The sequence below is a fragment of the Ammodytes marinus genome (genome assembly GCF_949987685.1).
Source record: "Ammodytes marinus genome assembly, chromosome: 20".
In the NCBI taxonomy this organism is placed as follows: domain Eukaryota; kingdom Metazoa; phylum Chordata; class Actinopteri; order Uranoscopiformes; family Ammodytidae; genus Ammodytes; species Ammodytes marinus.
In genome coordinates, this window is record NC_137224.1 from 14,461,772 (window position 1) to 14,488,116 (window position 26,345).

Here is a 26,345-nt window from a genome sequence, read left to right on the forward strand (position 1 = left end):
TATGCAAGAAGCTTTTACATTTGCCAGCACTGCCTTTTTCTGAACCCTGTAGATCAGCCTGACAGGGAGAGAGTGAGGGGTTCATGTGTGTGGGAACTACTGCAGGAAGTAAGGAAGGAAGGAGAGTGCAGCTGGGAATTTTTTGCCTGCAGCGAAACAGAACGGAGCTCCGTGGCAAAGACAGAAAAAATGGTACAAGTGAAGGAAGGAGAGAGGTAGTAAAGAGGACAGATAAGCAAAGAAGGATGAAGGTTTAAAGCAGAGTCCTTATTGACGAGGAGACTGGAAGATGACAGACACCCAGAAAGACAGGAGGGGAATATGGTCTCCACGCCTTCCCCCGGACCAAAGAAAGGGATGTCAAAGGCAAGTCACCCACTCATGCACTTTTACAGAAACACCTGTATACATCTGCACACTCACAATCTTCTCTCCAATAGTTTAGGAGGGAAGACTGCACAACGTAACACGAGGACTTCTGCTTTAACCCCCTCCCTTCCCTGAGAGGGTGTGTTTTCTACGCCCTCATTACGCCATAAATCTACTAAACCTGTCATTTACACACACACACACACTACACTCTCTCTTTCTCTCTCATCCTCAGAGCAGCAGGTCCCTGAAAGCAGCCAAAACTGTCAGTGACTGTTGCGAACACATGCTTCACTCTCGGCTCGGCTTGGCTCTTTCTTCACTCACTGCCAAGTAAGAAGGAGGAGGAGAAGGAGGAGGAGAAGTGAGGCTGGAAGAACAGACTGATACACACAGATAGAGAAGAGAGAGAGAGAGAGAGAGACCTGGACGAACCTTCTGACTTGCCTATGCCTCTAGCCTCTCTGTGTGTGAGAGACTGGAGGTGATGCCTCGCGCTCTGCAGGGCAGCACATAAGCACGCCAGGATTTTTTTCTTCAGCTACAACTTTCTCTCACCCTCTCTCTCTCTCTCTCTCTTGTTGCTGCAACCATGAGGAGGGACCGTCTTTTCTTGGCCGCGACCCTCACTGCCATCTTCTCGGCCGACCTTTACTTCATCCTGCTGCCAAAGCTGCGGCGTGTGGGCCAAGGGTCGGAACGCTTTTGCACATGCGGTCCCAACAACCTCACACTTCTTCCCAGACAAGGAGGTCTAGCCCCACCACAGCTCTCCAACTGGACTCTGGAAGAAAGCATGTCCGAGCCCGACGATGGCCTCTCCAAGCTGGATAGGCTGTTCGCTCACCCTCTGTACAACATCCAGACTCCAGAGCTGGGTCCAGAGGAGCAGCTGCTGAAGATGGAGCAGCTGATGGACTACAACAGGAGGAAGGTGGCACGCTGGGAGAGGTCAGTTAACTGGTGTCTCTTCTTTTATCCCCAGAATTTAAAGATCACCTTAAAGCTATATTTCGTAACTTTTTCATATGAATGAATGTCGGTTACATTCAAGCCACCCCCAAACTAGTTGACACAAAGTTGATTAGGCACATCAGCTCCACAAAACAATCTTCTGTATTTCTCAGTATGGCAGCTTTTACAAACTGCTAAGAAAAAAACCTGGAACTACAGCAGAAGGTATAAAATCCATGCGCGATCACTGAAGGCTTACCTCCTGTAGATGCGCTGACAGTGTTGTTGTAATTACTCAGAATTCCTCATCGGGGCAACAGAAGTAACACACTATAGCTTTAAACATAACAAAAAGGACATTGTTGATTTTGTTTACAGTTGCAGTTGATTTTGCAATGGCTGACTGAGTGGGACTTTTGCGAGCGTGACTCTTTACTTTATTGCGAAAGAAGATGCATGCTCAATTTGCCTTAGAGCTACCTCCTTGTGAAAGCCCGTGTTGGGGCTTGACTGTGGTCAAAGGGCATGGTCACTGACATTGCGGCTGAAACATAACGCAAACCCAAGCCACTATAAACACACTTTGCAGACTTGGTTTGCGATAACAGATGTCCACCCACCCGCAGGCAGACGTCAGGACGTGTAGTCAAATCTGTGCGTCATAAAAAAAAAGTCCTAAATGTAGAGTGGGCCGGTGGGAGGAAAACCCTCACAAACATGTCACCATGAGAGCCAGAGCCTGGAGCGCTCTCTCTTTAAGGTAAACAAGGATTTAAAGCCTCTAAAGCTCCCCATCTTAATCTGTGGGAGCTGTGGCCGTCTTGGCTCGTGAGGCTGTCTGTCTGTCTGACTGTCTATCCCGACTAAAGTGCACTCCCTCTGAGAGATACACATTTTGGGCTCTTACGGTGGAAAATAGGAAAGAAATATGAGCAATGAATCCTCCCCTCTTTCTCTCTCTCTCTCTCTCCCTGCTGCTTTGTAAATGCACAAAAAAAACAATGGGCATCCCATTGGCTTGTTTAAGACTTGCAAAACCTTGCAACAGCATCTGGACAGTGCAACAAACACACACACCTAAAGAGAGATTTGCATTGGGCTGCTCAAATGGAACGCATAGGAACACTTTTATTTGCATGCCGAACAATAAAACAAGGGAATTTCCTGGTTGGCCCTTTATTTGTTGTTCTGCAAATGTTCCAGGAAATCTTCTCCACTTCCTCTTTTCTATGTCCCGTATGCCTCCACTCTCTGCACTTGTCCTCCGTCCTGATTATACTGATATGTCACTGACTGATGGCTGGGTCGGATGGCTGATCAACAAACTGGTATTTATATCCCTCCAAGGTTGTTTGGATTGGAAGATGAGCGTCCCACTGCGGTCTGCTCTGGCGGTGCGGTGCCACTCTTGCCACAGGCTTATTTGTTTTGGTTTCAGATTATTCTTGCGCTGGCTTTAAGTATAGCAGTGAGGATAGGAGAGGAATGAAAAAGGGAGAGAGGAGGCTGTGGAAAGTTGAGACTGTGTTACAACTGTTTTTAAAAGAACAACAAGAGAGAGAGTTCATAAGATAACTAATAAAATCATATTTGTGAAGTAAAAAATGGAGCTACGGCAAACCGGACAATAAAACAAGCCTATAAAACAGAGTGTCTATAATAAATTCAATAAATGTATTCTGTGTATCCCTGTGTCTTTCCTCATATCCTCTTTTTTTTAAACACATTCCTGTAAGACCTACACTGTTTTATGCACTAGGTAGGTGCTACTCCAAAAACTGGTCTTTCCAAAATAAAACATTGCCTTTACAAAAATGTTGTTGGACGTGATTCACAAGCAGTGGATTTTTTTTTCACAAAAACCTTGCAATCCTGTTGAAGAGATGGAAGTTCTCTTCTCGGTCACTTACCTCATCAACAATTTCATTACACGGTCTCCACAACCCACTTGCAGAAAGAAAATGAACGAACACCACAGTTTTTTTTTTTTTTTTTGTGATATCGAAAAACGTGCAAATTGGCAACAGTTAACCCCCCCTTTTGTCACTTCCTACTCCTCCTCAGACATATGAAGAAGTACAGAGACTCGGCGGCGGTGTCCAACATCACCGCGAAGGAGCACAAAGTGACCCTTGACTCCGACTCAAGCTGGCTGAAGTTCCACATGGGAATAAGCCGCTACGCCCTGTACTCCCGCGACCAGCCCGCCATCCCACAACTACTCGGGGAGATGCAGAACATGGCGGTTATCGGCGCAGGTGATGGACAGATTGGAATGTAAAATGACTGGTGTAGTTGCTTGATTTAACTGTAAAGGTGCACTATGCAATTTCAGGGAGGGGGGTTTGTTTACATTCACAGGGCATGCAGTTAGTTTACAAAATACATTTTCTCTATACATTTAACTCTTAGTATTGAATAATTCTATCATCATAAATCCAAACTAGATTATTTTGAGGAACCTGAAAGTAAGACTAGAATATGTTTGTAAACCAAACTGTGGGCCCTGTTGCTATAAAAAAACAAGAGTGAAACAGTAAATCTACAGGAAGCTTTCTAACGTCAAACAGTGTTCCAGGGATCACATATTCCTGTGATTAAAGTTTGTTTATTTAGTTATGAGAATACACCTTAGACAATGTTTACTTCTTTGAAACACCCACATTTACATAGTGGACCTTTAGTAAAGAGTAAAAACCCAGTGGTACCAACAGGAAGGTAGCCGCTTTGTCACATACTGAAACTATTTGGAAAAACTAAGTCAAAATTGAGACCATATTCCTTTTACATAATCCTGCCTTCTTTTTTAACCTCAATCTGAAATTGTTAGAGACCTCAAAATCCCTTTGGCACATAAAGTATAAAAGCAGTTTTCCGATTTATCAGACATATTGCAAAGTGGCTTTTAGAGATGCTCACAAAATGTGACATGTAACACCTATAATGTGAAAATGTTTGCCATATTATGAGCTAACAAAATTCTTTATATCTCTATTACAGATTACACCGAAGATGAGAAGGCCCTAAAAGGAGCATGCGATTGTACCAAAGGTATGGTGAATTTCCCGCCAAATTAAAATGAGGCTCCATGTGTCTGTTTGGAGTTTGATGTTCTTTATCTCACATCTCATGTTGCACGGCTCCGTATATTTTGTACAGCGTGTAGCAGCACGATGGTTCGATCCCTGACCAACCCCCTCTCTTTGTGTCTCTCTTTTTGTTCCTCTCTCTCTCTCTCTTCTCTTCTGCTGTACACGGCGGTACGGTCGTTGGCAAACACACTGCTGTCTTTGTGATAGCTGGGATTTTGTTTTCATTTGGCACCAACACTTAGATTTGTCTGTCTGTATATAAGACACTCGCTCTGGGGCGAAAGAAAGGAAAAAAAGATACAGGCGTTTTGTTGGTGTTCAAAAGGCAGCGTTCTTAATGAAATGTTTGATGTCTGAACGCTCCGTGGGAAGCCACCATTCAATTAGCATGATTTACCCTACACACACACCAGCCACCAGTAACCACCACCTACGCCGACTTGTCCAACTGTACCTCGAAGCAGCACAGCAATTTATGGATGGATAGGAGTTACTTTTAGACGGTATTAGAGCAAGAAAAAAGCAGCTGTGACAATTGCTTGCTTAATATTTGTAATAAGGCTTTCATATAATGGCTACAAAGGCATGTGTAAGAACTGTATGACATGTTTTGCCTCAGAGAAATTAACATCAAGGCTAATTTGGAGGAGCTGAAAGAGCTTTAACTGTGTGTGTGTGTGTGGGGGGGTGGGGGTGGGGGAGGGTATTTTGAGCCTTACACATATGCTCGTTAAATGAACATTTTCTATGTTTTGTATTTTTCCTGTGAACAAACAATTATTTTTTGCTCTGCCTATATGCCTCTTGGTCCGACCACGCAAACATCCCTCTTTGCCAAGTAAAGAAATGCAACAAAACAATCCATCCCGCGGCCTGTTTAAATTTAACCTCAAACAGACTTTCTCGTTATTTTAGCATCCCCAACAGCCGCCGCGTACATTCGGCCACAGTGGGGTGTTCATGCCAGTTCTGGACCCTTTTCATTCATTTCCAACAGAAAAAAAAGAAAGTAGTGATCTTAAACCTTTGTGAACTATTAATACGCTGGAGCGCAGCAGCAGGGTGAAGGCATGTGTGTGGTTAGTTTGGCCTATACACAGTATGCAGTTAAAAGACAGAGGCAGGTCGCTGAGAGAGCAGAGTGCAAAAGCTGTGTCACCAACCCTCAATTACTTTATCACAACCGAAAGCTGACACAGCACAAAGGGGGGAGTCAGTTCATTTGAGTGTGAGCCCGATATTGCTGACCAACTAATGTTTGTTTCTATTTTTCTGTCTCTCTACTCTAGTCGTGAAGCCCAGCGGTCATAATCTCAAACTGGCTCTGCAGATGCAAAACTTTGCCAAAGGCATGTTCAAACCAATGAGGTGAGGACCAAATCCACAGTTGATGAGTCCCTGGTCTTGATTTCAAACACCGTCAATGGATTTTTACGTCAGTGCTTGATTATAGGCCCCATCATCTCTGTGTGCTGCAATCCATTGGAAAAGCCAGTGTCCATGAAGTCTTACATTTGCATGATGATTCACAAATCTTTGTGTGAATGTATTTGAAGCTAAATCATCTTGTACCTTGTAATGACTACACACTATTATAACTGACTGCTTCTGTGTGTGTGTGTGTGTGTGTGCGTGTGCGTGTGCGTGTGCGTGTGCGTGTGCGTGTCAGGCAGCAGAGGGACGATGAGACTCCAGAAGACTTCTTCTACTTTGTGGATTTCCAGCGACACAATGCGGAGATCGCTGCCTTTCACCTGGACAGGTAGCAGCACCCTCTCTTCTCTCATAATGCACATTATGACTCAATAGTTTGTCCTATTCTGTCATCATCTCTGTTACATCCTGAGTGCTCTCTCTGTGAATTTATTGTTGCCCGGAGGTAATTTGAGTTTTCGTAGCGCATCTGTCATTTTATTGCTGCGAGTTATGGCTCTGGTGTATACTGAAAGTGCTACAAATGTTTTTTTCGAGGTCCCTTCTGTTAAAGGCACAATCCGTGATGTAAAACTAGAAACAGCAAGAAGAAGTGCAAGCCAAATAAGTCTAACTAATGGTTTCAAACGTTCAATAATTGTATAAAGCAATTCCATTAGAGCTAGCGAGATGGCTCTACAGAGCGCAGTGTCAGTTGATCGGCCCAGGTTGAAATATCTTAACTATTATTGGATGGATTAAAAACTCAACAAAGCTTGTTTTTTTTCTGGCGCTAACTTGTTAAATATCTCGTAATCCCTCTCAGCTTTTGTATAATTGATGCCCAAACAATGCAAATAAAACTCCATCTCCTCGCGCAAACAAATTAACCAACCAGCCCACACGAAGAAGATTGCAACACGTTTGCCAAGACCAGGATTTCAAAACTAGCTGATCTGGAAAAACCCCAAGCCACACACAGAGCACACATACACACAGGTCTTTATGTAAGATCACATTAACTGAAGCAGGGTGATTCATGACCAGAGACATCAGTCATCGAAGGTAGACGGTATCATTAAGAAGTAACACCAAAAAATGCATCACACCACTGCACGAGACAGAAAGCAACGAGAGTGCCACGTCAACAAGTCAACCAATCACTATAATTCTACAAGGTTACTATTATTCTGTGTACAGTATCTGCTCATAGTCTATATAATGTAAGAATCATTAAGTTTAATGTAAGAACAGACAGATTATGTGTCTTCTCTTGCCTATAGTTTTACTGTATGACAGTGTGTTGTCTCTCTCTTGTTGTGTCTGTATTGGCTGCCAGAAGCCCTTATCATGTAATCAGCAGTGGGGGAATGCCGCAGTGTAAAGAAACAGCCATTCAGACGCACACCGCCGATTGTTGTTTGATTACTGTTTGTGAGATTGGACTGAAATATAACCATGGGGGAGGATAAGCTCTTGTATGAACACAGCCGGCTAAATTATACAGAGAGGAGTTTCACAATGGGGTACATTCATCGATAAGAATCAGCAAAAAAAATGAACCGTTGGGCTCCTGTGAAATAAGGAGACAGAGAGACAGTGATAGCATCATCTTTAGAGGGTTCCCATTACATGTTCATTGAATCTGCGTACGCACTGACCGTGTGAACCTTTCGCTTACACGAGAAACTGAGATGACTTGTAACAATAGGGTTTTTTTCCTCTACATCTCATCCACCTGTTTTGCCAGGATCCTAGACTTCCGGAGGGTTCCGCCGGTGGCTGGCAGGCTGGTGAACGTGACGGCAGAAGTCCTCCAAGTCACCCACAACGAAGACCTCAAAGCCGTCTTCTTCACATCACCGGGTAAAGAGCCAGCCAGGCCTCTTTTAAAGGAATAGTTTGGCGAAATAAACGTATACACTTGTTTTCATATGCCAAGAGTTAGACAAGAAGACTGGTACCTACAAAACGTCTCATATAGCCCAATGCACATAGAGCAATATATCATTAGGCGAGTTTTGAGGCCGTCTTGTTGTAGCCTATTGCCTGCCTTACGACGATAGCAAAGATGTATTGTTTGTGATAACATTTTGATAATCTGTCAATGTATTTCCAACTTTACCGCAGTATTGAATTGTTGAGTTCATTCTCGACATTGTATTTAGTTTTTTCGACTTGTTCATGAAGTGCATAGAGATTAAAAAAACGTCCTCCCATAATTTTTTTCATTTCCCGTGGCCCTAATACTCTTCTGTAGATACCACTCTCGCTTTTGTACGCTTTGTACTGAGCTAACCCGGGTACAGCCAGTTAGCTTAGCTTAGCATACATACTAAAAAAATACTTTTAAGGGTGAATTAAACAAAGAAACAATTATGTGTTCTTTTCATTAGATTTAGAGGTGCTAATCGGAAGCTTTTTTCACTTTCATATTACAAGGCCAATACATTGGGCTATTTGTAGTAACACTTTTGCAAACAAGTCTTATCAGTATGAACCAAAACTGTTTTTGACGCAGCATTCAGTTAGAGGTAATATCTCATGATTTTTTTGTAACACTTTTGCAAACGAGCCATTTCGGTGTAAACATTCAGCATTGGAGGTAAAGGCAGAGAGCTGAATCGAAAAAGCATTTCATTGTTTATGAGCAGGGCACTCATTTGGTATACCGACATTTTGCTCTGCTCGCCCCCACAGCGAACAACACGTGTTTCTTCGCCAAGTGTCTGTACGTGTGTAAGACGGAGTACGCTGTGTGCGGGGGCCCTGACATGTTGGAGGGCTCTCTGTCGGCCTACCTGCCAGGGCTCAGCATCGCTCCCCGCATCTCCATCCCCAACCCCTGGACACGCTCCTACACCTTCACCGGACAAGAGGAGTAAGACCTCTGTCTTTTTTCAAACTATTAAAGCAGATTTCCCATAACTCCTCTTGATGCTTAATCAAATCATATGTACAGGATACCTCTTTAGTTGAACACATATCCGATTAAGTATAATAAAAAAAATCCCCGTAACTAATGAAGTCAATTTGACCCAGACTTCCACTCTCTAGCCATAAATCTGCATTCTTTTCAGGAAATCCACCTCAGTCACACACAAAACGACACAGAATAGAGGCTGCTATCGGGTATCATCATTAATGTCTCAAAATATAAATGAACATAACATTAATGCCGTTTATAAAAGTTACCTAATGTAACCAAATGTGTCATTTCATCATATCAATGTCTAAACGCCTTCAAATAAATATTGCCTGAAAGGGGTCGTAAAGGTTGTAATTGGGGGGTCATTTTACACATGTCAGATTAAAAGATAAAGTCCAGTTCCTGCATCAGAACTTTGAAATGGTGTCCTTTATGACTGTGTGTGTCTGGTTTTTCTCTTAAAAGGTGGGAAGTAAAACCATTCTTCTGCGACACCTTAAAGCAGCAGTATCCCTATGACTCGGGCAACAGGCTCCTCAACATCATAGACATGTCCATCTTCGACTTCCTAACACGTACGTTACATCGCTACATCATCTACTGTTCGCATAAGCACCGGACCTTTTACCGTCAGAAAACTATCTGTCTGTACATGCCTATAAAGTGTGTTGCCCTTCATTGCAGGCAACATGGACAGGCACCACTATGAGATTTTTACCAAATTCGGTGATGAAGGCTTCCTCCTCCACTTGGACAATGCCAGAGGGTGAGAGACAATTAACACAGAGCATTCAATTATCGTGAAGTTATGCTTTTGTGGTTTCATCTTTCTTATCGTATCGTTTGCTCAGGTTTGGGAAGCATTCTCACGATGAGATGTCTATCCTGGCTCCACTATTCCAGTGCTGCATGTAAGTGTAACATCACCAGGGCTGTGCTAAAAAAGCGATACGCGAATATATCTTGATATTTATTTTCTTTATCTGTATAGATTTCTAGATCCAAAAAAAAACTGTTTTGGAAATAGAAAACATGTTTTAAAGGGGTTGAGTAATAAGACCTCCCCTTCTACAGATGTTGCATCATGGCTAGTTCCCTTGAATTGCCTGGTGCCAATCCAGGTGACGTGGCAGAGTGAAATCTGGGAGCAGCATAGCCGACATGAATGACAAAATTTGAGCGGCCCCTTCCAAATAAAAAGACGAATATCGCAATATGCATTGTATCGCATATATCATATTGTGACCCATGTATCGTGATGCGTATTGTATCGCGAAGGCCTTTCCAATATACCCAGCCCTAACCATTACAAAGTGCAGTGTCTGTCTGTCAGTTTTTAACGAAATAAATGATGTTTTGGAAAATAAATGAAGTTTCTCTTCCTTCCCTGCTCCATCAGGATAAAGCGTTCCACACTGTTGCGGCTGCAGCTCCTTGCCCGGCCTGAGTACAGGCTCAGTGATGTGATGAGGGAATCCCTGGAGGGAGACATTCTACGGCCCATCCTGACAGAGCCACACCTCTTAGCTCTGGACCGCAGGTTACACAAGGTGCTGCAGGCAGTGCAGCGCTGTGTCAATCAGCTGGGAGAGGACCAGGTCATCACTATGGACTTTGTCAAATCAACGGCGACGCCAGAGGTCGCCACGGTGACGCCAGAGGTCGCCACGGTGACGGAAAGGGTCAGGTAACAAAGAGGACCAGAGAGCCATACTGCTTCACAATGAAGTCACCTCGTGAGCTCGGATGGTTTCAATTTGGGAATCTCTTCGTGGAGGTTTGTGAAACACTGCAGGCCCCCCCGACTTCCTCATGGTCATGAATTCCCCCATGGGTGCTTTTTATGGCAGGCTCTCACATTTCATGCGCACCTGAATCGCAAGGAAGGTTTGGCGCTGCGGATGGATTTTAATAAAGACCTTTTAAGGAGCGACTTGGACACGTTGCGAAAATTAACTGGGAGAGTAAAAACTGGATCAAGGAATATTTCAGTGATAAATCAGCATTGGAGCGAGGGAAGGGTCATAAGAGATAGAGAGAGAGCTGTGATGCACTGGATCAGTTGATAATCAAATGAATGTTGGTGGATATGATGCAATGTGTTTGTCCATGGGATAATTATGAAGTAAAGTTATTTATCTAGGGTGGCATGCAAGCTTTGAAGAGGGTTGTGTGTCTGTGTGCGTAGTGCTACCTATTAAAACAGCCATTTAGTTTTACTCCACCCTGTTTTTCCAGACTTGTAATCCTTCTGTCTCATCAGTGTTTAAACAGCTTTACCGCGTCACTGTCAACCAAAAACAGGCTGAGACGGAAAAACAGCCAACCTCAACTCTACTGAGAAATAAGTGTTATCTCCAACCACCGTTATAATTCTGAACCAAGCCCAACATTGGTCATAAATCTCTAAATGTGTTTTCCTCCATGAGTATGTCAGTAGCCAAGGCCTTTGTTGTTTTTCTTTGTTCTTATCTGACAAACCTGACAATGTTCCAGCTTCTCTGTGTGTGATGCAAAGGAAGACGGATGGCCACAACTATTTTTAAGAGATCTTAAAAGAGGAGGTATCGTGCCAAATGGAGCCAGACGTCAAGGAGGCCAATAAGCGGCAAGATCATAAAATGTAGCTTTGTTCATACCACAGCATTTAGGCAGTGTATCTTGATGAGGACCCATCAAGAGGAATACTCCGTTCAAACCCCTTGGTAACGATGAAGAATAACTGATTAATACAATTTAGGGAACAGACTGAACTTCTCAAACTCTAAATTTATTTTTGTAACCATTTTAGAGCAGCAAATGATGACGCTTCCCAGAGCGAAGGGCAACTGTTAATAATACGTTTTTAGTCATTATTTTAAAATATCACAGCCATGGAAAAAGTTGTCATTAGTCATAAAAATCCTATTTAAAAGGGAAATACTGAGTGACACAGTGTATTATTAACCAGACAGAAATAATGAGAGAAAGGAGAAATGTAAGCATTTAAAATGTCGGTCTAGATTAAAATAGTATAGATTATCTATATTTGTTTTGGTGGGGGAACAAATACCAATTATCATGAGGCTTTTTCTCAGTTGAACATGTGTCCCCCTGGTGGAGAGTTCTCATGTTAAAGCTGTTTTCAGGGACACTTTACATCCTCTGTACCCCAGTACGAGTGAGGTTTTCTGACATATACATTCCACGTTAAAAAGCACAGTTCAGTAACAGGTGGGAATGACTTAATCTGGGGGCAGAACCGGGATCCAAACACAAGTTTTGGAATAAAAAGAACGAAACGTGAGACAATGCTGAATATTTTTACTTTTTTATTGCTTAAACTGCCATCTGGAACAATCTATACCAAAAGGATAAACATCTTTTGCACATACAGGAGGTCAAACTGAATACAGGGTAGAATAGAAAAAGAATGGTCCTCTGATCGCCTGCAGCAGTCTGCGCTGCAGGCCTAACACACTCACTGAAGTTGGGGCTAAGCAGGAGTGACTGACTACTACTGTAAGCCCAGGTTAGGTAAGCTAAGGCAAACCGGGACGATTGCAGTGTGGATAAAAACATTTTGGACTAAAACCGGTGATGATGCTATTTACATGAACATTAGACTTTGCGACAAAAAGGGGCGAGTGGAAACCCTTGGCCCCTAACCGCGTCACTTCCTGTGGATGGAGAACCAGAACACGTCACCATTGGACAGAACTCTGTGTGTAACCAAATCCACGAGTCTAACCTCAGGGTTAGGAGGGAACAAAATAAAGATGATAAATTTAACAGTAAATAAAGCACACTCATGTCCATTAACTCAGGCTCCTCTTGCCCACCTGACTAGCCTGCAATCGGCACCAAAAATCTAAAAAAATTCCGGATGCACAAAACATACGTCTCAGTTTTGGAGCACACACACGCACTCTAAAGTGAGACAAAACAGACAACGTGACTGGTTCTATGTCATTTCTGGTAACAGACAGTGAGGCAGGAATGAAAAGTTAAGCCTATAATCCAGAAGTGTGATTTGGTAAAGATTTTTTTAGAAAATAAAAGAGAAAAAAGACAGACTTAACATTTTATGCCATCTAAATAGTCATGAAGCAGTTAAGCTAGGGAGCAACAAACCAAATATTTGACAAAGTTCCTGCTTCCGCACGCAGCCGCAGGGCACACTTTTTTTTTTCTTTTTTTTTTTATTATTATTATTTTTTTTAAATACACGCTTCCATTCATACCGGATCACTGGATGCCTAAAAACATCATGCCAAGTAAGCATAGAGAACAGATCACAAGCTACTCTGATGAAACGATGGCCACCTTTTCAATAGGCAATAAGCAATGACACTAGTTTTTTTTCAATAAATATCTGGTCACTCTGCCCGTCAGCTCACCTGTGATACATAAATACTTCAGATGTCCTGAAATCCACAAACCACCTCATTTTCCAAGACTTCACTTCAATAAACCTGTAATTTGCCCATTTGATCTATTTTCAAAAAGTTTTTAACCCATGACGTTTTGCACAATACAATTACATACTGTTTTGTCAGTCGACAAGAAGAAGCATTTATTTACTTTGTGGCAATGGACACCTAAAATAGAATTTATGGAAAAATAAGTGTTTACAAAAGACAGTTAAACATGTTTTTTTTTCACCATCACTCCAAACCATAATTTATCATTGAGTCAATGATAATAATATAACTGTGATCATTTTAACTATACTATGATTACATGTTGATTACAAACCATAGCAGAAGAGTGACCAAGTTATTTGGTATATACTAAAAAAAAATGAATACTGAAATACACTTAATACTCTTGTTTTTTCTTCCTTGCTTTTGTAATTGTTTTTCCTCCCCAGAGTAGTCAAGGCAGTTCTTGAATGGTCGTTATACAGATTGGGAGGACAATGAGGGGTTATAACTACTTCCTGGTTGGAGCTCCGAATAGTCAGGGAACAGAAACGTGCGCTGCATTTTTCCACAGCTATGCATCTTTGCGTTGTGACAATAATCAACATTTGGCACTAGCCTGGTAGCTGCACAATACAATAAAATCCTTCATTTGTACAAGCTCTCTCTCCACCTACTTGAAACAGACTCATCATGGCCACATCGTGCACATCAGAAGGTAACCAAAAACAATGAGCACAACCATCGCACTGGAACCTTAAACCAATCATGTTGTTCCTGCCTTCTTCAGTTAAGTTCTCTACGCTGTATATCTAAATCGGGCAAAATGAAACTCTTTAACGGGGATGAAGCAGTCCGCTTTCTTCACTTCAATCTACAACATAACTGGGTTGATAGGTTGATTGTCCTGTCTCATCAGGCTGAGACCCCAATGTCGTTCAGATCAATCCTGCTTTGCGTTTTAAGTCTAAAAGAGAAAGAGTAACCAGCAAATACATATATAACATAAGTAACATGTGATGTAACTGTGCCTACAAGGTAGCGTACAGCAGCTGGTAACAAAGCGCTGGTGAGTGGCTGAATATCACCTCTGCATGACGGGGGTAGTAACAACAAAACCATCTCAGTGTGGGAAAACGATAGAAGAAGATTAAAAAAAAAGGGAGAAAAGCGAACAGAGAGAAAGAAGAAAGTGACAAAAAGCAAATTGCATTGTGGACCCTGGGTCTAAAAAGATAGAAAGAGAGGGAGAAGGGTGGAGGGAGAGGGAGAGGGAGAGGGAGAGGGAGAAAGGTGGAGGGACACTCGCCCTCCATTCAGACTGACAGCGAGACGAAGCTGTTGTACTGTTGGATGTTGCGTTTGAGAATGTCCGAACAGGGACCCAGGACGCGCTCGAAGCGAGGCCGGTCCAGCTTGACACACTTCAGCGGGCCTCGGGCGACCACAGTGGCAGCGCGGGGACGGTTCATCAGCAGAGCAATCTCGCCTAGAGAAAAGCACACACACTTTAAAGGAATAGTTCAACATTTTTAATTTTTTAGCTTAATGCCTTACACTCGGCTCAAGAAAAGGCTACAGAAACCGTTCCTGTAACTTTGCATCCATTTTTAAATGTAGAAATTGTTATAGGCCGCTCATCCAGGTTAGCTTAACTCAAACACTGGTAGTCAAGCGGAGCAGAGGCCTGTTTCAGGTAGCTGGTTTTGAGGCAACCCAGAGTTTGTTCACTCTGAGTTAGTGGAAACTCTGGGTTTTCCGTTTCAGGTAGCAGGTTCAGCGCAACCGAGAGTCAGTTACTGCGGCAACATACCCCGTGAGTCTAACCTGCTCGGGAGGTGGTTAGACCTACCCTGAGTTTGTTTTCACTTTACGCTGCAGCTCTGACTGAAGAAAGAGTGTCACAGTTTGAAGCAAAATCACTCCATAGAAATCCATCGGGATGTTTTCATCATTTCCTGATGATTTTACGTTTGTCTGATCATTTATCTGATCAGTAGCCTTGTTCTCAGCCCTCGGTCCGTTCATATAGGCGGCCACCTTACACATCGTGACATGCTCTACATTCAGATTAATAAACCTATTTGTATTGTATGCTTTTTAACGTCTGTGCCACTGAACAGATTTAGGTCAGGTGGATTCATGTAACGCTGCGGCTGCACGCGATCGTTACTGTTCACTTGTCCGATCCAAAAGTCACAGACGAGCCTCGTCAAATAGCCTAATATGAATATAAAAATGATATAATAATTTAAACTGTGATCACTTGAGGAAAATGGATCTGGTAATAAATCAATCAGGCTCTTCAATGGAAACTGTCACCTTATGTGTTTGACGTTACACTCCCCATTTAAAAGAAGCGACAGTCTGTTTACTGCACAGTATTAGGCTATAGCTTGCCAACATATTATACAGCGAATATAAAACACTGTCAGCAATGCTGTGCCGCGCCAGCTTAAAGCGGCTCTTACCTTTGTTGCATTTTTACACTTTTTTTGGATTAGGTTAAAATGGTATTAATAAGGTAATTACACTCTAAAATATAAGACAGACCCACCAGGAGTAAAAACAAACAATGATTTCAATCTCATAATGTTATGAAAAATATATATAAAATTCAACCAACGATTTGATTGGCCGACAGACCTGTCTGTTTGCCGTCTGCTTCTGTATTGCGCATTCTCAACTAGAGGGTTTGTTTTGATTCCACGGCAGACAGTAGCGAGTAGCGACCATTGTAGAAAAGGCCCCAACGTTCATAAGTTACAGTGTTGTTAGTTCTTACAGTGTGTTAAGATGTGTTTTGTTCAGTGTGGATAGCAGTCAGTTAGGGCCGTGACGTCAGTCGGCCAGAGAGCCTGTTCAGTAAATTTCCTTTCTCTTCTCTCTCGGTCAGATGTGTGAGCGTTGCTGCAGAAAGCGATCATCCCACATGGAAACGTGTTTATCTGAGTTTAAATGTGAATCACCCTTGTGTGAGTATGTACATGCAGTCCCGATCGCTGTTATAATATAGTTTGCATGTTATTAACGGCTGGGATTCGCGGGTCGCAACAGCTGTTGTAACGTCTCCTCACGGGCGGAGTTTAAACCTTTGTTCTTTTCCCGCGATCTATATGCGACTGTGCCTGTGAAAGAAGGAAAATAAAGAGCGGATAAAACCCTACTCCTCCTCTCCTAGTCTCATGCTTATAGTCTGACGCCTTTGGCCATAAGTGGTGTTCTGGCCGACACCTCTGAAGTGAAACCAGTGGTACAAGCATGGAATGAGGGTGTGGGGGCATTGGAGGGAGGCGGGATGGTATGATAGTGCTGTAATTCTCAATTGCAGGATCGGTAAGAGTCCCTTTAATACTTTACTGCTGATATGCGTAACTTTTTAAAATAGACTATGGCTTCTCATACGGAAGCGAAATGATTCTCTTGACAAACAATGTTTGCTCTGTTTTTTTCTGAATTGCCTAGGAGATTAGATCAGAGTTATGAGACAATATCCCCGTTAATTCTTCTCCATACCATAAGCTCATTCGTTAATATTTCTAACTCCAGTGGGAGTAGCGGAGATTTTTTTTTCTTTTATTTTTTGAGAAGTGGAGAAGTGGGAGGATCAATCATTTGTTTCTACTGTTTCCATGGTGAATCATGTTATCAGCGATCCATTGACGATGGCTTTTACGCACGCGATCAACCCAGAGTGAACATGCTCAGAGTTGATTGACCCAACGCTGATCCACTGTTCTGAAACCGAAAACCCAGAGTTGCTCGTCAACCCTGCGCTCTGAGTTGACTAACTCAGAGCGCAGGATTAAACTCAGAGTATGTAAAACCAGCTACCTGAAACAGGGCTCTGGTCAAAAGAATATTATTATTATTATTATTATTTTTTAACTGCTTCCCTTGACTACCAGTGTTTGAGCTAAGCTAACCCGGTCGAGCGACCTTAGCATATAGCTATATCAAAAATGCACAAACAATTTCAGGAACTGTGCTTGTCGCCTTTTCTTGAGCAGGAGAGTGAGGCAAAAAGCTATTCATTTAACACTTCAAAATACACAAACTGCCTCAATAACAGCAGCTGAATACTTGCAAAACAACTGTAGAGGTATTCTGCTGATTTACTATCGCAAACCCAACCTCATTTTTTTGGGGCGAAGCATATTCACATTGTATGACTTACGCGCCCCACACACATCCTACCTCTACTGCGCCTCTACCTCGCGTCTGCGTCTGACTTTTGGTCACAGACTGTGAAATCAACGTAGAGCGAGCACACATCCAACCTCAGACGCACTGCTGAGGCGCGTCGGAGGCACGTCTGCAGCGCCGCTCCCCTTCACCTCAGGAGGCTCGCCTATTTTTTTCTGAGAGCAGCGCGTCTCTCTCGCGTCTCTGTGCTTTAACTGATAGAGAAATACTCTGCTGACAGTCATACCAGCAGCATTCACTCTAGTTACACGTTTACCCGGTGTGTTTATTTCAAAATAAAACATCCCTCAGTCGTATACGCAAATAATCCCTTTATTTCACGATGTAATTGTGCAATCAAAATCCGAGGGATTCAAAACCTAATTTTCAATTAGTTCTGGCATTTCATTTTTGGATAAATGACACATATAGAGATCCAATATAGTGAAGAAATAAAAAAGATCATGATGAGCGCAACAGTTTTCCGTTGCTCTATCTGTGTCTACGGCCTTCTTCTTCCCCGACCACACCCCCCTCTCTCTCCCGTATAAATCAGTAAAGTGATTTTTGAAATACTCTGCTGAGAGTCATATTGACTTCATACTGGCAGCTTTCGCTGTAGTTTCACCATTTCCTGGTGTGTCCCCTTCAAAATAAAACTTCCAACAAGCAGCAGCAGCTGCTGAGACGTTGCATGTGTGTCCGAGAAAAGTCCGAGAGAGGCAGCAGTAAGGTAAGGCGACGCGCTCCAGAGGTAGACGCAGGATGTGTGTGGGGCGCGTTAGGGTGTATTCACACATGCCGTGTTTAGTTCGGTTGAAACGAACTCAGATGCACTTCTGCCTTCGGTGCGCATCTTTCAGGCAGGTGTGAATACAGCAATCGCACTCGGGTGCGGACCAAACAAACGCCCCGAGACCCAGCTGAAGAGGTAGTCTCGGTGCGTTTCCAAACGCACTCTGCTGCAGTTCGTTTGTGGTGTGAATTTGTTCGGACTCGATCCGACCCAAATGCAGGAGGCACTGTGCCTTTTCTTTCTTTTCTTTTTTAATAAATAGCCGTCAGCTTCACATTATGGGAAAGTGTTGTTGTCGCCATTGTTAGGAAGATTAGTTGTGGTTTGACCGGGAGCCCAGAACAATATAAATGCTGAATGTGTTCAGCGATCAGCGATCAGATGAAGGAGAGGGGCGTCTCTTGCACAGTGCCAACAGGTTCACGCTGCGCAAGAAGTGTGTGTTTTTATTTTGCTTCCCATGTACGGGACCGTCAATACTATCCCCGTGTCAGTTTGGAGCTGAACTGCGCCGACCCAGCTGATACACAGCTTAATCAGCTGAGTGTCAGCTTGAGCCTATTCTTCTCGCGTGACGCGCATCCAGCACCAAAAATACAGTAAAAATTATGTTTCACATCGTAGGCTACAAGCCACATAACGTGGCATTGACATAAGGCTACACATTATGACCATATGAAACAACAATAATTTGATGTTTTTCCTCTTTATTTATAGGTTAGATGTAGGCCCTTTTATTATTTTTAGCCCCATATTATATCAATGATATATATTTCGCAGTTTAAACTTCGTGCTTCCTTTTTCTCTCCACCCCAGAATGTCTGTCCAATGAATGAATGACCTCAGATCACGTGTGGTTTTGCTTCGTAATGCTGGTTCACTTGCAAAAGGGGCAATATGAAAGTGGACCACACCAAACAAAAAAAAACAAAACTCTATTTGGTCTGGACCAAAGCAAGTGCACTAGCGGACTTTCCCAGTGTGAATACACCCTTAGTCTTAGTTATAAATTCAAATTTTTTTCATGTGTTCAGCAGAACTAGAGCATCCCTTTTCTTTTACCCAAAACGGTTACACAAAATATTATTAATGGATTACTATTGAAAATGTATACTGCTGGAATAATGCTTTTGTTCTTACCAAAGTAGTCAGATGGTCCTAACCGCCCCACTTCCACAAACTCCTCGTTCTCTGAGCGACGCTGCAACACAGCTGCAGAACCCTGAGAGACGCACACACGCGCGCACACACACAGACACACACACACACTTGTCAGCATAAAAGTGCATTTTTAAAAAGGAAGACTTAAATCCATGTGGGAGTAATACAAAAGGTTTAGAAAGAATTGGAAACATTTTAAATGAACAGAGTTTAAAGTATTTTAATCATCCAATTCATGATACGCATTGGTTCATTAAATCACAATGAATCATGCATTAGCTACACTTCATTAAAGCCTGGGATTTTTACTCTTTAGGACAGAGTGTTACCAATTCATTTTAAGGTTCCTGAGTCATCACATTCAAATGAACACATTAAAAGACTGAACCGAACAGGTTTTCAAGCAAAACAGGAACACACATGTCTACGCAATTAAGTGAACGTTCTAATGCATTAAGGCAGAGCCAGGGAAGAACAACTACGGATTAATTTCATGATTGATAAATCTGCTGATTATTTCCTGACGATTCATTGATTTATAAAGTGTCATTAAAACAATCAGAATATAATGGAATCAAAGATGACACCTTCAAATAGTTTATTTTGTCCGCTCAAGAGCCTTAAATCCAGATGTTCATATTTGATTTTCAATAGTGTTGCATGGTTCCTATTTTGGATAATAAAAATTGTTGCTTGGGTTTACTATTAAATGCATGTTAAGGACGAGGCACCATTTTCACATCACCACCAGAGGGCGGGCATGTGTGGATAAATGATTGGTTCCAAAAAAAAGTTGAAAGATGAGTAAATCAAACGGTGTTAAGTCACAAGTGGATCCAACTGATCTTACCTGACCAAATGACACTGTGACAATTCAGAGTTCAAAGGACATCAAATAAAATGAGCGTGTATGAAGGCAAGTGTGTGTATGCAAGACAAGTTTAGTGATGGAGTGTCTACCTCCAAGATGATGAAGAACTGATCCCCAGGCTCCCCCTGCACAACAATCTTCTGTCCGTCCTCAAACTGGACGGGCTCCAAGGCATCAGCCACCGTAAGACGCTCCCATTTATCAAGAGACTCTTAAAGGAGGGACACATAGGAAAGAATTCAGGAGAAGTGACAGACAATCTTAAAAAAAAACAAAAAAAATCTAATTAGAATAGGTTGAACCTGTTATACATTTTGTTTTAAGGGGGAGATAATTTTATATACACCCTTCAGGTTATTTTAAATCACAGGATCAAACACGAGTAATGTGCTTCTCTATTTTTAAACTTTGAGATGAGGCTGATTTTCATCCAAAAAAAAAAGAAATAAAATGAAAAATAATGAGCCCACCTAAAATGGACACTTTCCTGAGGAATTCCTCGTACATCTTCCTCTTTCTCAAAGTGCTTCCCTAAAAGAGAAACAGTTGCATTAGTGTCAATTCTTTAAAGAAAAATTTAAGGATAAAATTTAAGGACAAAGTTAAGAATAAAACACGTGCACTGTAATACGTCTCCTCACCATAAGTATTCTCCTGTAGCTGTCTCTGTCGATGCCCCACAGCTTGACATTGGTCTTGGCTCTAACCGTGGCCGCCCTGGGGGTGCCGTATATCAGGGCCAGCTCTCCAAAGCTGCCTCCCTCTCCGATGCTGGTCACCCATTCATTGTTCACATACACCTTACAAATTAAAAAGGGGAAGAAAACAACGTGTTAAAAGGTGCAGTGTGTAATATCAGAATATTTAGGGGCATCTAGTGGTGAAAATTTTAGTATGCAACGCTCCCTGGGTAACCCCTCCTTTTCGAATAATAACAGAAGCTACAGTGGCCTTCAAGGACACGAAACTAGTAACTAAAGATGGCTTCATCCACCACTGCCTTAAGTTTTTACACAATATCAAGTAATGAGGTGAAGATGTATTTAGTTTTTTATTCTACAGTACTTCTTCTTCATCTTCCAACAGGTGCATTTCCCCAGGACACCCACTTTAAAAATGCATATGGCCATTAAGTTAGTCCATTCTGTCTCCATATTATATTCCATTACTATTTAGTCTGTTCTAAGACATATCAATAAATTCTACACACTGCACCTTTAAAAAAAAATTTAAATAAACTAACATTTTCTGCATAAGGAAAACCCTTTAAGCTATTTGTGTGAGTAGCTTAACAATGTTCTTAGGATCAGGTACTTACATCCATCTCTCCTTGGTCGATTACATAGAAATTGTCCCCTTCGTCACCTGAGAGCACACAACACTACCGTTAGCATCACAAAGAGATGTGCTATGATTGGGATAAATGTTCAATGTCTTCAAAAACAAAAAGGTGTAATCCTACCCTGCAGAATAACGGTTTCCCCAGCGATGTAGGTGACTGGAAACATTGCATCAAATATGTCACTGGAAAAGAACACATGTGTGAGTTGATCAGCTGAACACAGGTACACAATGATCAACACTTTATTATGAGAAAGACCTTAAAACAGTGTTTAAGACGGGTACCTCCTCTCGTTGTCGTCAAGGTGTGAGAATAGCACGTTCTTTTCAATAGCTTTGGCCAAGGCTGCCATCGTCTTGTAGTCTTTTGGAATGACCTTTAAAAAAAGACCCCACCGACATGTTAATATGTGTTGAAGCCTCTTGAAACCTGGTCTAAAATAGTAAAAGATCAAAGTGATATTAAAGTTGGGTGTCTCAATAAGCGTTAACAAAATATCTGATTGAAAATAAATGTTCATAAAAATTATGAAACTTAGTTAAAAAAAAAACAGCTTTTTAAATGTGTAGATCGTTTGACAGGACTGTGTGGGCGTGGCAGTATCAAACGGTCTCCATGGCAAAAGTCAGTGTTTTTATAAAATGATGGGGGCAGAGAACTGTCGTGATTGGTTCAAAATACTTTTTGTGTCATAAGAACCTGAGGATACCCCGCTTCATCTGAACGGAATTTCTGTAAAGTTATCAAAAATGAAATGACAATATCTTTAACTTGATTGATACATATGCCAAACTCTTTCCAGATGCTTAATATCAATGGCACTAACTCCCCAAATGACACAGTTAGAAGGATGTTCTACACTTGAATGTTTCAGCTGAATAAAAAGGAAACCAGCACTGGTAGCATTAGGTTGCTGATGTAGCTGCTTGCAGGTGTCTGTCTACCTTTCTGACATAAGAGGCTGCGTCCTCCTCTGTGTAGACCTCTGCACTGAAGGCTCCTCTCCGCCGGCGGCCCTTTACCACGGGGTTCATGGGTGGAGACACCTCTTCATCCCGCGAGTCTGAACGGGAACTGCTGGCCTTCTGCTGGTTCTGGATCTGTTTGGCCTCCTCCTGTAGGGAGTAAAGGAAGGGGGTGGAGTCAGAGAGCTCTCAGACAAATAGTTTCATATGTGCTGTGCTGCAGTTCATTTAAGTTGGGTTATTTAAAAAAGAAAAAATTGCGCAATAAAATGCTTCACATCATAGAGAGACAAAAAAAGTGTGGCTACATTTGCAGTGAAAACTACAATCACTCAAATGATCAAATAAAAGCATATCTATAACTGATCGCAAAGCTTCTCAGTTCTATGTTTTGGTATAATTTGTCATTTTCTCCAAAACCATTTAAAAGTCACTGTCAAAAGAGTCTAGCGTTCAAGCAGTAGTTTCAGATATAAGATTTGAATACAACTCCAATAACTTTGCCTAAGTGTGTTACTGATAATCATAGTAAATGTAAAATCTGGTTATGAATATCTTGGCTTCCCCATGCCTGGTGTACTGTACATGTACAGTTGAAAGTCCCAAATCTTGTCTCCAACATGTGTATACTGTACACAGAAAATCTTGCATTGGGTTTTGTTCACTATACACATTTTGCAGAGTGAGCAAAAAAAAACAAACACAGAAAAACAAACAACTGAATAATATTTTAAATATTGTATCCAGCACAACACCTGTAGTTAAAGGGAGGTCAGCATGCTAGTTGAAAAGAAATGTAGCTTGATTTTGATTTAACATGTATGGCTATTGCTACACTTTTCTTGGGCAAACTGCTTTCTTAAACAGAATTTATAGTTACAGAAACATGATCATATCATAGAGATACAAAGCTCTACAGGCTTTAAATTGTTTGACATATTGTCATTGCGTGTTTAGTTTTTTTGTTTTGTGCCTGAGGAATATGAAAGGAAATATTGTCTAAGTGTAAACAAATACTGCGAATAATGGCAAATATTAGCTGTCGTATGAGACAGCTACAGTCTGGTATAAAATATTCACTATTAAATGTAATAATATGCTTTTATTACATTTAATAGTGAATAATATGACCTATAAAGTCTCGCACGCACACACACGCACACACCAACACCAACCTTCTCCAGCCTCTCGAAGTAGTCCCTGAGGAAGGCCATGGGCCTGTCTGGCCTGGAGGTGCACAGCTGGACAATGCAGTCCTTCAGCAGCTGTTGAATGTTGTGTTTCTGCACGTACTGCTCACACTCCCTGAGGCTCCGCTCCTCCTCGCTGCTCGTACTTCCAGATGCCATGACGACAAACCGAAACCCTGCTCTGTGACCTCTAACCTTTGCACTGGACAGAATGGACAGAGAGGGGAAGAGGGAGAGGATATCAGATCATCGCTGTTTGACACAGATTCACAGGGGGACACAGAGCACGGGGCCGTCTGTGTGTCGTAATGAGAAAATGGACAGACAGAAAACGTGAGAATGTGAGAAAAATAGAGCCAACGTGAGAAAGGCACTGAGAGTTGGGGTGTTGTTTTGGCTCCATGGAGACAGAGTGCTTCTGAGTGTCAGGAGTGAATACTGGTCATATGATGTGATCACGCATATCTGACCACATTAAACCCACTGGGAGAGGCAACCCTGTGCTGGGTTTATTTACTCAAAACAACTTTTACTTCTCCACCGGGCTGAAAGGAGGCCTCTGTCAGAGAGACAGCATAACACAGACACTAGGCCTAATTTTAACAGGATGGTGAAAGGAAGGCCTGTGAATCGACCCACTGTGAAACAGACCAAACCATGAAAAAAAACAAAAACACTTGCCACTTGCTTGTGGCTTCAACTTTTCAGGTCACAATACTGCCGCTGAGCAAAATAGCCTGGGAAGATCCCAGATCATGTGACCCTGCCCCTGCCATGTGTGATATAAGCTTCTTCAGATGGCTCTGTCTGAGCTTGATCTAGCTGTCTATTCTAAAACAGGAAGGCCTCAAAAGCCGCGCTGTACCCAACACGTGCACTTTAGATAAGTTAATGAGTGTACACCAAGTACTGTGAGGAAAACACAGAAAAGTACACAGCAAGGTGGTGTAGTATTAGGCATGTGCATTGGGATCATCAATAAGATTCAAATCATTTCCAATCTGGCAAGGCCCAGGGGGAGATTACTAGCGTGTTATCAAAGATGAAGCTGACAGAGAAGACTTCAAGCAACTAACTGCACTCATGGTAGACACCTGGCAGACTTGATTTAACCTAAACGTATCACAGGAAAAACTAAGTGCAAAGTGATATTGTTTTGGGAGTAGGTGGTATGAATTAAGAGCTGAGGCTATACAGACAAGACCCAACAATGGGGCTCTTCTGCTTGATAGTATCAGTTGCATTTAGATTGAAATCTACAGTGATGATAGCATACAATCAACATGTTCGTTCAGTTTACTGAGCTGCAGCACCAGCCGATCTGCTGTCTACTTCAAGCGGGGCTTTCAATTAAATTAGAGAAAACGTTGCGATGCTCAAATGACCTTGCTGAACGTGTGACAGCGGAGTATGCTGGAAGATACATGATAATAACGCATCTAGTGGTCTGTAAAATGTACGATTGTAGCGGCCTTTAATGGGCAGTGTTGAGAAAAAAGCCCTGTCTATAACAGCGTCTAGGTCAGGGAGGCTTCATCAGGAGGCTGACGGCTGCAGCCGAGTAACTTACAGCGAGCGGGCTAACGCTGAAATATTACCTATTCTATATTGTAATAACCAGTTAACAACAAATACAATTGAATAATGAGTGTTAGATGCATTTGGTCGACTGTCTTTGGCCAACGTTGTGATAGGGAGTGTGCCTAGTTTGAAGCCTAGCTGGCTAGCTCCGTGCAAAGGCAAAGCTCTCCTCCAATGACGCCATCTTGAGTTCTATCATAAACAAACGAGAGACGGAGGAAACAAATTTCACCTATCCAGAGGTCACACGAGCCACGACCAGAGAAAAAGACGCAAATACTCACAATAAGTATGTTAATTCCTGCCGAGCCCTTCGACAGTGACTCGGGATGGGTGATATTTCTCAAAGCCGTACCGTTACCAGATCCTTCCTCGCTTCGATTTTTTTTCCGAGCCCTGGACCGCTGCCCCACCGGATACGGCTGAGGACCAATCAACAGCCGTCACTGACGTCAATTCTCCTCGTTCTGACATGTGAGCCCGTAACCCCTGACAACCTTAAAGGGGCCCGCACGGAAACGTGACGTCAAGGAAATAGTTTAGAATGTAAAGAAATCGATTGAATCTGATTAAAAATATGTCTGTTTACAGGAATCTCTCCGTTTTGTACCGATTGTAAGATTCGTTCACTGCTGTTTGCAAGGACGTCTTTTGATTTACAACATGAGGGTATTATTGTTCACTGTGATAGTACAGAACAGAAACCCTATAGGCCTATCGGAAGTGAGGTCCACAGATGAAACATTTTCACATGAACAAAGTAGCCGAGTAGGGCAGAGTTTTCTATTCTTTCTCTGCATGCAGCAGGACAAAATCCATAAAAAAGAGTAAACATAACTTAGGTTAATAACAAATAGTAAATCATTTAGGTGTTAAATCGTCTCCAAGTAGCTCACCAAAAGTCCTGTGTTCAAATTGTTAACAGTACTGTATATGAATAAAATCAGCAACATATAGGCTACTTAAACTTTTCAAAAGTAGAAAGTACGTATAAATATCGCAACTGGGAGTTTTTAGGCTATTTTATAAAATATAAGGCTAAAGGCTACTCATCTTAATGTCTAATAGCCTAGTTGAATTATATTCTGTTGGAT

At 42.1% G+C, this 26,345-nt stretch overlaps 2 protein-coding genes across 2 annotated transcripts; one reads left to right on the forward strand and one right to left on the reverse strand.

Annotated features, from left to right (window-relative positions):
* The first annotated feature begins 70 nt into the window (after positions 1-70).
* On the forward strand, positions 71-14,323 carry fam20a (FAM20A golgi associated secretory pathway pseudokinase). Its single transcript, XM_080049638.1, has 11 exons — positions 71-1,320; positions 3,388-3,581; positions 4,324-4,374; positions 5,705-5,783; positions 6,085-6,177; positions 7,579-7,694; positions 8,529-8,709; positions 9,223-9,332; positions 9,442-9,523; positions 9,609-9,668; positions 10,157-14,323. The coding sequence occupies exons 1-11, from the start codon at positions 962-964 to the stop codon at positions 10,446-10,448; spliced, it is 1,617 nt and encodes a 538-aa protein (XP_079905764.1). The 5' UTR covers positions 71-961; the 3' UTR covers positions 10,449-14,323.
* Positions 12,051-25,666, reverse strand: prkar1ab (protein kinase, cAMP-dependent, regulatory, type I, alpha (tissue specific extinguisher 1) b). The gene is made up of 11 exons (XM_080049639.1): positions 25,536-25,666; positions 23,656-23,872; positions 22,460-22,630; positions 21,800-21,891; positions 21,636-21,697; positions 21,492-21,538; positions 20,815-20,973; positions 20,644-20,704; positions 20,263-20,384; positions 19,282-19,363; positions 12,051-14,649 (listed from the first exon to the last, which is right to left on the reverse strand). The coding sequence occupies exons 2-11, from the start codon at positions 23,827-23,829 to the stop codon at positions 14,477-14,479; spliced, it is 1,143 nt and encodes a 380-aa protein (XP_079905765.1). The 5' UTR covers positions 23,830-23,872; positions 25,536-25,666; the 3' UTR covers positions 12,051-14,476.
* Between the last annotated feature and the right edge of the window lie 679 nt (positions 25,667-26,345).